Below are 16,448 nucleotides of genomic sequence, written 5' to 3' on the forward strand. Positions count from 1 at the left end.
AGCTATGCTGTTGGTATTTTCAAATTCATTCCCTACTAGCTTTTTTTTTTTTACCTTATACAGTGCCAGTTTTATAATACAGACATAGACCACAGTACATTTTTCTTGCTTCTGGGAAAAGGTTCAAAGGTGGTCTAGGTTACTATTTACTATTGCAATAGTACATTAGTATTCTTCAAGATGTAGAAACGAGAACAGTCAACCATCCTTGGTTTCGGTTTTATTTTGTTTTTCATATTAGATATATGTTGCTTGCATTGGATTTCCAAGAGAAGAATACCTTCAGAAATGCTAAGACACCTTGTTGAAAGACTTGCCATCCATTTTAAAGGTTATAGGAAAAAAACTGAGCTATAAATACTTCACAGAGCTATAGCAGTGGTGCCCAACAGAATGTCCACAAAGGGCTCTTCAATTTGGTGCCTGCTGGCCCCTGACATTTTTAGATTTGTCTTTTCTTTTTTAAAAATATATGTACATGGATTTGTATGAAATGCATACTACTTTCTAGCTTTGGCTTCTACATTGGCTTCAAAAAAAGCAGACCAAATATCTAAATAAGTATCCATTTGAATATTCAAATACTGAAAGCATTGTAAGGTTCTCAATCCATTGTGTTATAGGTGAGTTTTTATCCTTCCAATATTGTAATATCAGCCTTTTTGCAGTCAAAAGGGTGCACAGAATCCATTTACACAGACAATTTGTTAATTTCCATGAAGCAGGCAAATATTTTTAAGAGTGAATATTAAAGACTGTTACAACACAAAATTTCTCTTTGTAATCACCTTCCCACCCCCCACCCCCAAAAAGAAGCAACTACTGGACATTGCCAAGACATATGTTTCAAATAAGCACTAGCTTTATTGCACCATCAACAATTAGCCAAATTAAACAATCCCTTATTAAAGGCATTGCTGTCTCCAATAGACACAAAACAAATGTTTTTGCTGAACAAGACACAAAATCCATAGACCATTGATTAGACATTTTATGATGGCGCCCATAACTGTTTCTCAAATTCGCAGATGTGCCCACAGGTCCAAAAATGTTGGGGACCCCTGAGATACATAATTATATATACCTTACAAAACCATTTCTGCTCATGTTCTTTAAAAAGTTCTTTAAGATGCAGTATTTGTTAAGTTGCAGATTGGGCTGAGAGGGTGATAAAACAAGTCTTGAGTGAACGGGCAGTGGTGACAGTAGCGAGGTGAGTCCACTCAGGGCATCTCTCCAGCCATCTGGAGCCAACAACGATCATAAATTGCACAAACCAGAAAGGTTTGTGTTGGATATAACATCTCTGGTGTTGGATAATGGCAGTAGCTTTTATTGTATGTTCTGAGGTGTGAAAACCACTTCTCAGGAGCCCAAAATGAAGATATCTATATTCCAAAGGTCTGTAGCTTTTTTTTTTGCTCTCTCTGTGCATTAAATAAATTGCTAATAGTTTGAGAAGTTGAGCCCATTCATCAGGCACAGATCTGAGGCCCAGGGCTTCTCAACTTAAGCACCATGTATGATTCTGTTCAAGGAAACAAGGGTGTGATTCTGCCAGCAGCCCTCACATAGGATTCTTAATGGGCAGTTGGATCCACAATGTTGAACTCGGAGGCTTCCATGTATGCAGAGTCCTGCCGGGTTGCTGCTGGCAGAGTGGGAGAAGCAAGGGGGACAATTTTCACCTCTGTGCTCCTGTTTTGATTTTCTTCTAGATGGGCCTCTGAGCTGTCTAAAAGATGTGCGCTGGCAGGGGCTGGCGAGGCCATACAATTCTTCATAATCTGGCCTTTCCCCTTCCCTTCCCGCTCCTGGAATGTGCTCCTTACAGAATTCTCTCGTAAAGCAGCTGATCGGATTCTTTCAGTGGCAGGCGCTAGGGGGTAGGGGGAAAGATCTGATTCCAGAGCTCCCTTCCAAGGCTGTAGAAGTGTCTACAGCCTCGGAGGGAGAATTCCGAAAAATCCTGTGGTCCTTGGGAAGGTCTCCTGTGACCATAGGATTGCTTTCTTAGAAAACATAACATGCGAAGAAAGAAAGCCAAAAACAAGAGGAGAAGAGCGTCCAAGCACGGTCAGAAAAAAAGAGAAACACGTTCTCAGGATGCAAATAATTTATTTCCATGAAGAAAATAAATTATTCATGAAAATAAATTATTTGCATCCTGGGAACCCATTTCTCCTTTATTCTGACCTAAGAAAGCAAGCAAAAGGTGCACTGGTTGCATTAGCACTGGGCTAATTTGTTGGTAGAGTTACGGTTTCCAGCTTCTTAAATGAAGAGATCAATATATCACAGAATCCATCTAAGGATGGGCAGATTACATGCTTCAGACGTGTCCCAACAGTACAAGATCTTAATGGACTATTACAGTCACAGTGATTCACTTCAGGTATTCATAGAGGTCATAAAGAAGACACCATTGGCATCAGGTTGTATGCCCCTGACCTAATAGCTGCTGATATCTCAGTCTTTCATAAGATAGTCTAATATTTTATTTACATAATATGGTGGTAACATGTTAAGTCATATGTTATAAAAAGGTCTTCAGCTGGTGACGAAAGCAGTACAGTGTAGGCGCCAGGCAGATCTCTCTGGGGAGCTCATTCCACAACGGTGGTGCCACAGCGGAGAAATAAATTCATAGTGAAAATGGGGAAAAAAACCAATTGTTTGTTTGTCTTATGTAATCACACTACTTAAATAGCTGTGATATCTCTTTTAGGACTTAATCCTATGCATGTTTACAGAGAGGAGAAAGTCCTACAACTCCCAGCAGTCCCGAGCCAGTATGGGTGCTTGGGGAATGCTGGGAGTTGTAGGACTTTTTTTCTCTATAAATATGCATAGGATTACACCCTTAATTGATATTTTCAAAGCTATTTCAAATCCACATCTGAAAATGCCTTGGATATGTACAACATAATCATGCCTGCAGTTTTATTATGGGCTTTTTTGGTTTTTCTTTTAAAATTGAGCTGGTGAGAACCAGTTTAATAGTTTGGGGCTTCTTCGCTTAACAAGTCTTCTGTCCAGCCCCTATGAAGCATCACAGCCAAAGAGTTCCAGCCGAAGCGCTATACTCTGATTCCATGTTTTAGGAACAATACGAATGAACCCGGAAACTATAGGTGGTTTGAAGAAGTGCTTGATCTGCCCATCATTGTTAATGTTTCCTGTGAAAACCTGGAAATAGGAAATAAACACATAAGAGTGAATTGGTGGGTGTGCAGAATAAATGCATGCAATTTAAAGACAAGTGCCTAAGAACTCCTGCAGTAGATCAACAGGAGAGGATTGGGCATCTCAGATTTCCACAATGGTACATAATACCTGCCTTCTCTAAGTTCAGATAAACCAACAAAGCTGTCTCATGCTGTCAAATCATTGAACCATCTTTTGAGCCCAGTATTCATAATGAATGATGGCTTTCGAAGATCTCAAGCAGAGATCTTTCTCAGGTCTTGGTCTCCAAAACGGCCTGCCAGTATATCCTATTACCACGGCCACCACACTTCTACCTTGCCTCTGGATTGAGAATGGAGGGCACCTGATACCCAGGGGGGCAGAATGAGCCCTAGGGCCTACAGTTGCTAATCTCTACTGTCAAGAAGCCCATCTTCTTTTTGTACTCTTAACCGGCTGTTAGTGTTGTTTTGGCCAGGCTGAAGTTGCACGCAGTGATCAAACCTCATGGGTGTGGGATAGTTTGTCGGGCCTCTAGTCTCAAGGTCAGACCAAGACCCAGTTAGTTCAACTGAGTTATCTCAGCTACATTCCTGTGGAAACTTCACCTCTCCCACCTTTGAGCCTGAGATAATTGTTTCAACCAGCCTGTGGTTGCCTGACAGGAACCTCCTTCGGGTTGCCAGAGGTTTGGGCATAAAATCAGTGGTTACAGCAGCCCATTGTCTTCGTCTTGATTTTGGCTTGTGACTTTGCATCTCATCCTGTGGGCCCCATTTATGCGAAGACCTGATCTTAGGTCCGTATAGACGAGTTTAGGTAGCTTTTGTTATTTTCTGACAGAAGTATTGTTTCCAGACATTACTCTGGTTCTTTTATGCCTTTTTATTCCCCTTTCCCTTTATAAATAAACTTACCACCTATGACAAGGATTGTGTGTTCTTTCCAAATAAGCCTTGGTACTAAGTCCATAGTCTTATGCTTGGTTATTGCTATTGTATAAAGTTTTCAGGCCTGGGCCTTTAAAATAGAGGGTGACAGTTTGGACTCTTATTTCATAAGCCCTAGGAGAGTCCTGTAAGGGATGAGAGTCCCCTGACTCAGGCTGAGGTGGACATAAGGGGTAGTGGCTAGGGTGACCATATTTGGGAAACCAAAAAAGAGGACACCTAGTGTGTGGGGGGGGAAGCAGCTTTCTGAGTCCTGCAAAAAGTACGTTATTCCCCCGCCACCTTAAAGAACCCGATTGGAGTGGAGGAGGGGAAAGGATTTCATTCTGCACCACCACCATCCACCCCAATTGGGGCCTTTTCTATAATGTCCACGAATGACCCACTTTCCCCTTTAAGACCTCAATTGGAGCTCGGGGTGGGGGAATGATGTGCCTCAAGAAAGCATGTCATTCCCTCCTGCCATGCTAATGGCAGCCTTAAAGAGGAAGGTGTGTCATTCCAGGACATTATTGAAAATTATAGAAAATCCCCCCTGACACCATGGAAAGAACAAAAACCATGACAAATCCGGGGAAATCCTGACAGTTGGTCACCCTAGTAGTGGCAGCCTACTTTGCAGGGTTGTTGTTCAGTCCGAGCAAGCTTTTGTCTCTGCCTACACTGTCAGGGAGGTAGGCAACCCCCTTCCTTCCTTCAAACATACTGTAAAACACTATTCAGAGATTTAATGCAAGTGCTCTATTCCATGTTAAAGGTTCCTATATTGCTGTATGAATTTTAGATGCTTGATGAGGCAAAATAATTAGCATGCTTCCCACCTGACATATCAAGACCTATTGAGGGGGTTATCAGTGGTACAGGCACACAGCCGACATTTTTAAGGCTTAGTTAATTCACCTCAGGTTGAACTAAACCTATAAATGGGACAAGGAGTAAACTGGTACCTTTTCAAAGGAATTTGATCCATCCAAGTAAGGCTTCCATGCTGAACCATCATCACTGTAAAGGATGGAGAATGTTTTCACATACATTTTGGTATTCATCGATTTAGCCCCTTGGGTTATGATGCCTGTTATCTTCATAGGTTGAAGGAGATTAATCTGTAGCCACTGGCGGTGGTTGCTTGACTGTAGGAGTAGTAAGTACAATAATATTGTGTCACTTCTAAACTGCTGATCTGGTAAATATCCAAAATATGTATATCATCCACTGAGTTCAACAGAAGTGCACAGGGAGACTGAATTAAGAATGGGCACTTAAAACAGGCCAGGACTCTAGCTTTTAATTTTAGAATAGTCACAAACGGAGGGGTAGAGGAAGGAACATGAAGATGAGATGAGCAAGGCGAGAAAATATAAGACTAAAATTTTAAACATTCCAAAGTTCAAGTTATCTTGCAAATAATCTCAGAGGACAAAAGACAGCACATGTTGCATCCCAATCTCAAACATTTGGACTACTGTAAGGCTACATGACATCATATGCTTTTTGACCTCTGCAGGCTTGAGCAACCATTTTTCTGTTGTGGGTTGTATTCCCTCATGGGTAATCTGTCAAGGGCCAAATCTTGACAGTGAATGGGGCTGAAGTCAGCAGTAGGCCGGACCAGAGCCGAAAGAGCTTTCCTCTTTCTGATATGTTTTTCCTTCTCTTTCTGACACCCTCTTTTCTTTCTCTAATCACACACAGAAGGCTTTTGAGATTAGGCCAAGGGCTGCATGTTGCCCACTCCTGCTTCTATGCCCTGACAAAGCAAGGGCAAACTCAGATAAACCAGAGGTGGGGAACATATGGCCCTCCAATGAAGATCCTAACTACTGGATAGGTTCATGATTTAAAACACCTCTTATTAAAAGAAGAAAAGAATAGAAAGTACTTCAATACAGTACATAAAAAGAATAGAAAGTACTTGAGGGCTACTTCACACATAACATTTTTTTTACAGTGAACACCTAGGAATGTTTTAAGTGTACACTTTAAATGAAACATTTGAATACAGCGAAGTGATTTAAAATTCATGTCTTGTACAGGAACATTCATCAGAGAACCAGGATTGGCTGCTATTCCCTCATGTGCATTCAGTTGGGGGCAAATTTGGTTTGCTGCCATGTAATTTGTGGAGTGAAATTAACATAGGGAAAATAAAACATGGTTACAAAAGAAGAAAGAATACTCAGGGCTTAATCCTATGCTTATTCCCTAGCCAACATGGCTAGCTGGGGCATGTTGTGAGTTGTAGGATTTCTTTCTTCTATCTAAACATGCATAGGATTGGGCCCTTAGCTGCTCTTACTGTGCTCATTTGCTCTGGAGTAGACCCACTGTCTTCAAGTTACAGAATCAATCCCTCTCTCTCACACACACACACAGCCTCCTGCCTCGTCTCTTTTTTTATCATTGATTCTTTTATATTTTATTGCTGTTTTAATATGTCGATTAGACTGAAAACTCTTGAGCAGATTCATGGTACACATTTCATGGAAAAGTGGAGAAAAATACTTTAAACAAATATGTCAATAGCTGCAGAAGCTTGAAATTTGCAATTTTGTCTTCACCTTTGGTTGCCAGGCATTTGTCCGCCCTTTTAGATTGAGGCGGGCAAGGGATGGCTCCCAGGAACTCCACCAAGTTTTCTTAAAAGAAGAGGCTGTAATCTGTGCATCCTTGATAGCCCCCGATTCCATTCCCAATGGCATAGAGCAGACTGTGGTGAAAATATTAGCACATCTTTGTTAGATCTCATAAGCAGCAGAATGATTTGCAGAATAGATACTGGACTGGGAATGACATTTTTATTGCTGATTTGATAAAGTTACTTTACCTTTTTTTCCCCTTAATGTTGATCTCTCTTCTTTTTACTTACAAGAAAGCATGCAGGACCCCAATTTGGATCAGGCCTACTGTGCATGGGTAAGGAAAGGAAAGGAACCTCTCGTGCAAGCACTTGAGTCATTGCTGACTCCTAGAGGAATGCCTGCTTTCGCTGACGTTTTCTTGGCAGACTTTATAGCGGGGTGGTTTGCCATTGCCTTCCCCAGTCGCAGTTACCTTTCCCCCAGCTAGCTGGGTACTCATTTTACTGACCTTGGAAGGATGGAAGGCTGAGTCAACCTGAGCCAGCTGCCTGAGAACCAGCTTCTGCTGGGATCGAACTCAAGCCATGGGGAGAGTTTCGGCTGCAGTAACTGCCGCTTACCACTCTGCGCCATACGAGGTAAGGGAGGTTTAAATTTTCCCCTCTGAGCCACCTGTCTTCCTAAACATTCTCCTCCCATCCCATATGAGGGCTAAAAAAAAAGTCTCCATTGGCACCCTCACTAAAGAGTGTTGGGGTGAATTTAAGAAAACAAGTAGCTGCAAGGGAAGGTTTAAACTTCCCCAACTTGTGTATCATGGTCCCAACCTAGATCAGGGCCACACACACATTTACTTGCAAGTTAAAAGAAATAGAAACTAAGCTGCACACTACATGTATTGTATCAGGGCTAGATTTTGTCTGGAATCTGTATATTTGCTTGTTTTAAAAACTGGGCTTTCAGAATGAGCATTTCCCCCTATATGGTTGATGATAAACAAGTGTCGTGTGTTTTCATGTCTTACCTTCTGTTTCACAGCCCAGGAGTTCTATACGAAGAGTAGGCCTGTTATAGGATTTGCTTGGAAACACCCTAATATACCTAGTGACAATAGGAGGATCAATGGTATTTTCTTTTATTCCATGAGCATCTGAATTGCCTTCAAAAGGCTAAGGAAAGAGATAAAGAAATCTGTAAATAATTACACAAGTTTGTTCATTTTATTGTAAGGATAAACTTCCAAATAAGTGTCTCGCTTTTTTTAAAATACATAAATTCTGCCAATTTCTATGTAATTGCTCACACTGAAAAAGATGAACTATACTGGCCCTGAGCCAATTCTAGCACAGGCAATTAATCCTTTATATGGTCATCTCCACCAAAGGTTACAGTCAAAACAATGGGCCCCTGATGAGCATTGCAATATGAATGCGGATGCATATGAAAACATTTATTTATTTATTTAAAATATTTATATCATGCCCTATAGCACTAAGATCTCAGGGCAGCGTACAGATAAAAACATACAGTATAAAACAATAAATAGTTTAGAAGACTAGTTGATTCCACATGGGTTCAATTAAACATCACACATAACTACAAATTCCCCTAGGTTACAGGTGTTGCTTCCTACTATGGCTCTTTTTCCATGATTGCTCATAACTAAAGTAAACCTAAGGAGAGAGAGATGTTGCCTGCCCATACTGTAAATTTATTTTCTTCACCTGTCAGTTAGATATGCCCCAGTTTCCCCACGACAGTTTGTTACTCTGATTTTTTTCTGAGATCACATAAATCAAGGGATTCCCTTTTTTAAAGAAAAACAATTAAAACTGATCTTTTCAGAATGCTAAATACTGCAATTAACAATGCGCACATTCCACATTTGCATGGTACCATTGTAGATTTGGTCATAAGAACTATGTGGAACCCCATAGTAGGAAGATTTCTCTCTCTTCTCTACCACTCACTTTGAAACATCTCTTGAACAAGAACATTTTATGTCTGCCCATCTTTTTTTTCAAGCAGAAAACAAAAGTCAAATGTGTACTTCAAATACATTGAAGTACATTGAACATACATACCATGCTTATTCCTATGTAGTTCCCTTTAAAATTGATCCACTTTCTCCCATCATTGCTGTAGGCAATAAAATATTCCATTGTATACAAGGATTTCAATAATGCCTTGGCTCCCTGGGTCTGAATACCTGTGATTAGAACGTGTCTCCGCAGATCAACCTATTCAACATAATTGATCCATATAAGCCCAGTTTCATTCTTTAATGAAAGGATATACTCTATCACATTTATTGATTTATTTTTGATATGATCTGCAATTTGCACAAATTTCTGAGTAATTGATACAAATTTGGCTGTAATTTGCACAAATTGGGCAAATCTGGTGTATTTTGTGCAAATTTGGCGGTAGTTTGCACAAATTGCTCTAAAATGTAAGCAAATTACAGAACCTTCCCCACCCCTCTCAAATTGCACAAAATTCCCAGAAAATCAGCAAATTGGCTAGGCTCGCTGCAGATCAAGCCGGGCACCATGGTGGGAACCAAAATGAAGTCCAGGGGCCAAGCCTAGAAAAACTCATTCAACTCCACCCCACAAATGGATTTCTCTGATATCCCAAGCCTGCACGAATTGTGAGACAATTCACCACTCTGAATGCAGCATACTAGCCTGGTTCAATAAACTGCCTGTTTTCTGCCTGCCTCGGACTACTAAAATAAGAGTCCATGTCTACTAGTCATGATGGCTATGTATTGCCTCCAGTATTGGAGGAAGTATGCCTCAGTATGTCAATTGCTGAAGAATGCAAGCAGGAGGGAGCGGCTGTACTCATGCCCTGCTTAAGGGCTTCCCAACAGGCATCTGGTTGGCCAATGTGTGCACAGAATGCTGGACTAGATAGGCCCTTTTGCCTGATTCAGACTGGGGCCTTAGCTAGACCTAAGGCTTATCCCGGGGTCGTCCCTGCCTGCTCCCAGGATACTCTGTGTGTCATTTACATGAACAGGGATGACCCCAGGACGATCCCAGGATAAACCTTAGGTCTAGCTAAGGCCTGGCTCTGATTTTCCTAAGAGTTTGTAAGGCAAGATATATGCATGGCTGGTGGACTGCCTTAGGAAGTTCTGTAACTGCTGTGAAGAGCTGAAGAGTTTTGGGCACTTGAAATGCGAGAAATCAGGAGTCTCACATGGAACAAAACAGTGCCAAAACCAGAGAAACATTTGGAACTTACAACATCACATGGTGATTTCATTATGTTACTGAATACAGCAGAGATCATCTGACTTGCAGAAAGCCATGGAGAGCTTTGTAACAAGGGTCAAACTATGAGCAAGACAGAAGTAGAAAAGATTTTGTTGTTTAAAATCTTTTGTTCTTTTTTCCGGCCTTTCAAGTTTTAAGGACCTTGGTTTTCTTTTTCAGTTGAGCTATTGTCAGAACAATATGGCAGTGAAAAGAAAAAAAGCTAATTTTGTAGGCATTCAGAAAAAAGACTAATACTGCAGCTAAGTTAAGTGAGCTTCCTAAACTTCTTCATCAGGGATAAAGCATGTGGGGCATTCCTGAACTGCAGAATCCAGCATGCTTGAACTTGTTCTCACAACCCATGGTTTGTAAACCATGGGTTGTTTGATCACCCGAACTGGGCCTCTCTCTTGCCAATAAGGCTTTTTGCCCCTCAGAACCATTTCAAACAGGCTATTCTAGAATTTCAGATCTTAAAACGTCCTCATTTCCAACCTAAATATATTAGTGATGTGTTTGTTTTATCTGCTGTATTTATATAGCTCTCTCATTACACAAGTTCTCTGGATGGTTCACAAAAATAGCAATATTAATATGCAGTATAAAGCAATAAAAATGATTAATCTAAAACATGGATTTTAAACTAAGAGGCCTACATTTGTACTGCAGCTAAGCTAAAAAAAACAAAGTTACCTTAGATTTATATTCCTAAAATATGTTTTCTGTTTCTACAGTCAAATTATACCTGGATCCATGGAAGTGCATTTTTCTTGTCAGTACTCCAAGCATTGTATTTTCCAGAATTATTTAATCTTGCCAGTTTAGGCTCCCAGTATCCTAGATAGAAGTGAAAAGGTTTATTTTTTGCCTGCTCGTTTGCGTTTTCGATGAAAACAAGAGCTTGAAATAGACTGTTCCTCCATGACAGGAAGAATGGACAAAATACTAGATATTACCAGTTAGCAGCTGTCAATTATAAACAAATGGTGAGTGAGAGGCAGAAAAACTCCTGAGTGCAATCCAGAGCATGTTCAAATAAACATGTTAAATTCAGATTGCATGCCTTGTCAATCACATAAATCACCCTTTTTCTATTTCAATTCATGTCTACTACAGTGCAAGGATGAAAGTGAAAATATTGGGCCACATTTAATACATTCTGCAGGGAGCGGGTGATACACTGTGCAGTGCTAGAGGCTGGCACTTAAACTGTCACTTGCCAAGTGATGAGCCATATTCAACATCATGTCTTATGTTCTTTAGCTGTGAAATTCAACTTACCTATGTGTCCTGAAGCACTGATTTGTGAGTCTTCTATAACACCACTTTCCATACCCATAGGTAATCTGCACTCTGCAAAGAGGGATCAATAATGTTATTAGTCATTCCTAAATTAGGGCACCATACAAAGTAATCCTATACACTAAGTCTGGGGTCTCCACCATGGCTCCCACAGAGACTTCTTCTGGTGCCTGTAAGGCTCCCTGCCCCTCTTAATTTTATTTTATTTTTAAGATTTTTTTTAATTAAAAAAAAACACGTGAGAGGCTGGCTTGCTACAAAGTGAGGTGTTGCTTTCCAGTGCCATATTTATTTCGGTTTGTGTTTAGGAGCATGCGCACCCATATCTGCCTTGTCCTTAGCTTCTTGGGCAAATTATTTTTCTTTTAGCCTCACCAGTTTGCCTTCTGAGAAATGAGCATTTTGTGACTAGCCATACCCAACATGGTAGCCATTTTATGAAAGGGCAAGTTCCCCACCACGGAAGCCATTTTGTCAGAACGCTCATGATTCTCAAAATCCCAAATGTGCCCACTGATTTGAAATGGTTGGAGACACCTGCTCTTATATATCCCGGGGGCAGGAGGAGGAGAGATGCTGCTGGTTCACTGGCAGAACAGCTGCTGTTTGCATGCTCATCCTGGGAGGGGAAAGGAATAACACACACACACACGGAAAATATAAAAATGCGGCAGACACACCTCCAATTTCCCTGGAAACTCTGCCGGTGTGCATCAGACAGGGGCTGTGCTAGTAATGATGCCCATGAACCACCCACACAGAGAGGGAGCCAATGAACTCAAGGGAACATACCCCCAGCACACAGCTCTTCATCCCAGCCATGCAGTGAAGTTTAAGTGTCCTACAAGGTGCACTTAACCTACAGTATGGTTAAGCTCTATTACCTTTATCTATAACAGTAAAGGAGGCTTGCATTCCGGCTTCCTGATACTCCGCAACTTCAGTTTCTAAAAGCCACATGCCAGCTGTGGATGGTTTCATTTTAACAGTAGTGAATGAACCTTGGAAACAGAAGGATTTATTTATTTATTTATATTTCTATACTGCCCAATAGCCGAAGCTCTCTGGGTGGTTCACAAAAATTATATGCAGGGGGAAGGTATGTTTTAAATTTTAGAAGAATGACGATGTAGTCATGCAATAAGTTGGTAGCTTATTCTAACTATTTTTTGCATCCTGTACTGGTATAAATTAGATATTAGGTGGAAGGTTCCTCACAGAGCAAAGTGATGGTTAACAGCAGAAGAAAGTCTCTATGTAGAAGTGGCAGTATTATTGCCAGCAAGAGAGTCTGTTGTGAAAATGTGTTGAATGTCTCTATGAGTGCTTGCTTCCTAGCATCTGACAATTTATCCACCCACTTTAAACATTACTGAGAATGAATCAATTATTATTATTATTATTATTATGAATTATGAATTACGACTGCTCTACACCATGGTGTGGAAAAGGCTCGCCAGACGACACAATAGTCAACGGTTGACTATTTAAGTAACTGTTGACTATTGTGTTGTCCAAACCCTGTCAGAATGATAAAAAGATAAAAGAAATAAAACACCATATATATGTTCCCTAGCAACTGGTGCACACAGGCTTACTGCCTCGGATACTGGAGGCAGCACACAACCATCAGAACTAGTAGCCAATGATTGCCTCTAGGAATTTATCCAACCCCCTTTTAAAGCCATCCACATTGGTGGCTATCACTACTTCTTGTGGTAGTGAGCACCATAATTTAATTATGTGCTGTGTGAAGAAGTACTTCCCTTTTATTTGTCCTGGATCTTCCACCAATCAGCTTCATGGGATGAGCCCAGGTTCTAGTATTTTGAGAGAGGGAGAAAAATGTCTCCCTATCCACATTCTCCACACCATGCATAATTTTGTACACTTCTATCATGTCTCCCTTTAGCCTCCTTTTTTCCAAGCTAAACAATCCCAGTTGATGTAATCTTCCCTCACAGAGGTGATGCTACAGCCCCTTAATCATTTTAGTTGCCCTTTTCTGCACTTTTTCCAGCTCCATAATATCCTTTTTTAGGTGTGGTGACCAGAACCATACACAGTATTCTAAGTGTTCTAAGTATTCTAAGTGTCGTCGCACTGAACGCAAGCTCTGTCTTTTATTGCTCACCACTCCTGAATCTGTTTAGATGTAGAACAGTATATAAATACTGTAAATTATATATACACATATAGTATGTATGTAGTTATCTGAAGTCATTCCAGAAAAGTAGAGAACATTTCGTTTTCTGACACCGATACATGGATCTTATGATACTTACCAGAAAGAAGAGGGTAAACCCCAAGCTGATGATCTTCCATTCCCTGCTCTGTGAATGTCTGACCATGAAAATTAATGACATGAATGTCTTGTGGACCACCCAAGTTCAGCAAATGCCAGTGCACCGCCTCATCCTTATACATCCGCAACCCCTCCAACTGGTACTGGATCCCATTAATTGCTGAAAAGAAAATATGATCACAAATGAAAGAAAATGCAAGCACGTCCTTTGGTAAATAAAATAATATGTTTTCAAGGCACAAAGATTTGCTGCATTTTTTGTAACCGCTGAATTCTTCAGTGTCTTGACATAAGAAAGCATTTCAATTCACATTGTTAAGTGCAAGGAACTGATGAATCAATAGTAGGGCTAGTTGTGATAACACAAATGGGAAAAATGGCAGGGGTGGTGCTTGCAAATCTATTATTTCTTTATTGAATTGGAAGCATGAGTGACAGCACAGACACATAAATCACACACAAGTGTTTCGTGTCTGCAACAATGTAACATTCAGTAATTGACCTTCCCTATCATTTTGCCATTAAAGTCACTTATTTGTCCTCACTAGCACCCTTTAGAGGAAGGAAATATCTATACCGGGAAATTTATGTTGGGCTCTGGAAGGTCTCCCAGCACGAGTCTTTTTATCAAAGTACCAGCTTTTCTCCTCATCAAAGGCCATAAATAGCAAGACAAATTCTCGCACGTCTATCGGCCTGTTATATTCATCCAGCATTCCTTTTTGACAGACCAAGATGGGCCCAATCAAGCCAGAGTGAATATCTTTTTCCTGCAAAATAATGAATGACAGAAAGAGGCTCTAAATAAAGGAATTGCTAATCTTAATGTTCAGAAACATCAGTCTGATTCAGTTTGATGCAGATATATTAACAAAGTTCATAAAAGTTATTTCCCCGTTTCATACACAAGGAATCTGTTTTGTATTTGGTGTTGTACCCCACCTCGATCCAGAGGGAGTGGCGGTTAAGAAATAAATTATTATTATTATTATTATTATTATTATTATTATTATTATTATTATTTCAAATCCAAAATAGATCTGAAAAACAAAATGCACATAAATACTGGAAGACAAATTAGCCAGCGCATTCTTCATTAAGGTTAAAAAAATGCACTTCTGTTTTTTCTCGGAGGTCTCCATAGGATTACTTTTTACTTTTTACTTTTGTATTAGATTGATCTTACCGGGTTTACGGCAGAGTAATAGGCCCAGGATCTACATACTCTCTGATTTTGCATAGGCCCTGATCGTTTGGTTGCATGCCAGACATATGTATAAGTATCATTGGGCATGATGGCATCGTCCTTTTTGAACCAGTCTAGAGACTGATCATCGTAGCTTCTACCTTCAGACGATTTCTCATAGTAAAGCCCATGGGCGTGGAGAGAATATGGCCTGGATGCTAGATTTTTAAACTGAACCTAGAAAGTTGAAGGGACATTGATTAGCAATGATGGAGGTAAAGAAACTCCCCTGCAAACAACAGAAGTACCCACCCACCCCAAATTAGAAAAAGAAACCCTAAAGGGAGAAAACAACCCAATAAAAACTGAGTGCGCTCAGTGACCAAGGAATGCTGTCTGGCTGACTATTGGAAGCAGGGGCGGGGAGCAGGAAACATGTAGGAAGGGGAATAGAATGGGATATCCTGAACAGGAGCACTACATGCTACAATATTTTGTTGCAGGTCCCATTTGTATAAATAAAAAAAATCATTCCAGGATTGAACCACAAGCTACAAAACAACTTTTAAGGTGACAGATACATTCCTCATACTCAAACAAAAATGAAACCCACTCAGCACTTGACATTTTTCATTCTTAAAGTCATTCTTAAAAATCCCAAATCCCTCAACAATTCAATGACCAGGAACATGCACTTACCTGGATGACATCATCCACTTCCGCTCTAATGACGGGACCAAGAATACCAAGGTGCTCTTCATATTCCCCATCAACAATAGGAATCTTGAAAGTATCATCCAAATAACTTTGGAAAATCACTTTTCTGTACACGCTCCTGTATAAGCTACTTTTCTCTGTACTGAGGACATGGAAGTGGGGGTGGGGTGACATTGTGAATTTTAAAAATAATCGAAGCTAAGACATGTATCAAGTCTATTTTATGTATTTTATTGTTGCAAGCTGCCTTATGAGGGCTTCCATCCCGAAAGGCAGCCAAGAAATATTTTAAATAAAAATAATAAATATTGTTTGACTTTCACAGGTGAAATCCAGAAGTCACTTTAGGTACACCCAGTGGCTTGGGCAGTTCCAGTATAATTTTTGGTTTGTTGTCTTTGAATAGCAAGCCCTTATGCCATGTGAAACATCTTCTGAAGGTTCTTCAGTTTCAAACATGCTTTTTTGTGTGAGTAGCAGAGAGAGTTGCTCTCTGACAAGCACAAACTTAAAGCCATAGTGGACATGCAGAAATAGCTGCACTGTTTCTTTTTCTCACAAACTCAACAGCCCACTCAGCAATTATTCTTTCCAATTCAAAGACTATAAAGATTTTCAAACATCAACAAAGATACCGAATTGGTTGAAACAGTTAAAAATTAAAAGGAAAAAAAGTTAAGGACATACATATACATTAAAATTTAACACATGAGCCATGAATGTGGAAATCACTAAGAATTCAGGGACAGTCATTCACATGTGATGTGTAGATGACAAAAGGGAAAATCCCTCGAACTGACCATGACTGGATTCAGACAACATGTTAAGCCATGATGGTTTATTTTTCTGAAATAACCATGATGGTATATCGTGTCATCTGCATGCTGTTTTCCCCAACCATGGCGGCTTATTTAGCCAAGATAAGCCACCCTTGTAAGCCACAGTCTGCAG

General features: G+C 40.2%; 1 protein-coding gene across 1 annotated transcript in view; it reads right to left on the minus strand.

Moving 5' to 3' along the window:
• Positions 1 to 840: 840 nt before the first annotated feature.
• The window catches only part of F5 (coagulation factor V), a 54,527-nt gene continuing 38,919 nt past the window's right edge, over positions 841 to 16,448 (minus strand). Inside the window, exons 14-25 of the mRNA XM_063126917.1 lie at positions 15,480 to 15,639; positions 14,781 to 15,017; positions 14,172 to 14,364; positions 13,575 to 13,754; positions 12,174 to 12,290; positions 11,269 to 11,340; positions 10,733 to 10,824; positions 8,803 to 8,958; positions 7,743 to 7,887; positions 6,698 to 6,846; positions 5,087 to 5,269; positions 841 to 3,189 (exon numbers count right to left, since the gene is read on the minus strand). Coding sequence (XP_062982987.1) covers positions 3,043 to 3,189; positions 5,087 to 5,269; positions 6,698 to 6,846; positions 7,743 to 7,887; positions 8,803 to 8,958; positions 10,733 to 10,824; positions 11,269 to 11,340; positions 12,174 to 12,290; positions 13,575 to 13,754; positions 14,172 to 14,364; positions 14,781 to 15,017; positions 15,480 to 15,639 — 1,831 coding nt within the window. The 3' untranslated portion in view covers positions 841 to 3,042. The remainder of the gene's footprint in view (positions 3,190 to 5,086; positions 5,270 to 6,697; positions 6,847 to 7,742; positions 7,888 to 8,802; positions 8,959 to 10,732; positions 10,825 to 11,268; positions 11,341 to 12,173; positions 12,291 to 13,574; positions 13,755 to 14,171; positions 14,365 to 14,780; positions 15,018 to 15,479; positions 15,640 to 16,448) is intronic.

Source organism: Elgaria multicarinata, chromosome 5 (genome assembly GCF_023053635.1).
Source record: "Elgaria multicarinata webbii isolate HBS135686 ecotype San Diego chromosome 5, rElgMul1.1.pri, whole genome shotgun sequence".
Taxonomy (NCBI): domain Eukaryota; kingdom Metazoa; phylum Chordata; class Lepidosauria; order Squamata; family Anguidae; genus Elgaria; species Elgaria multicarinata.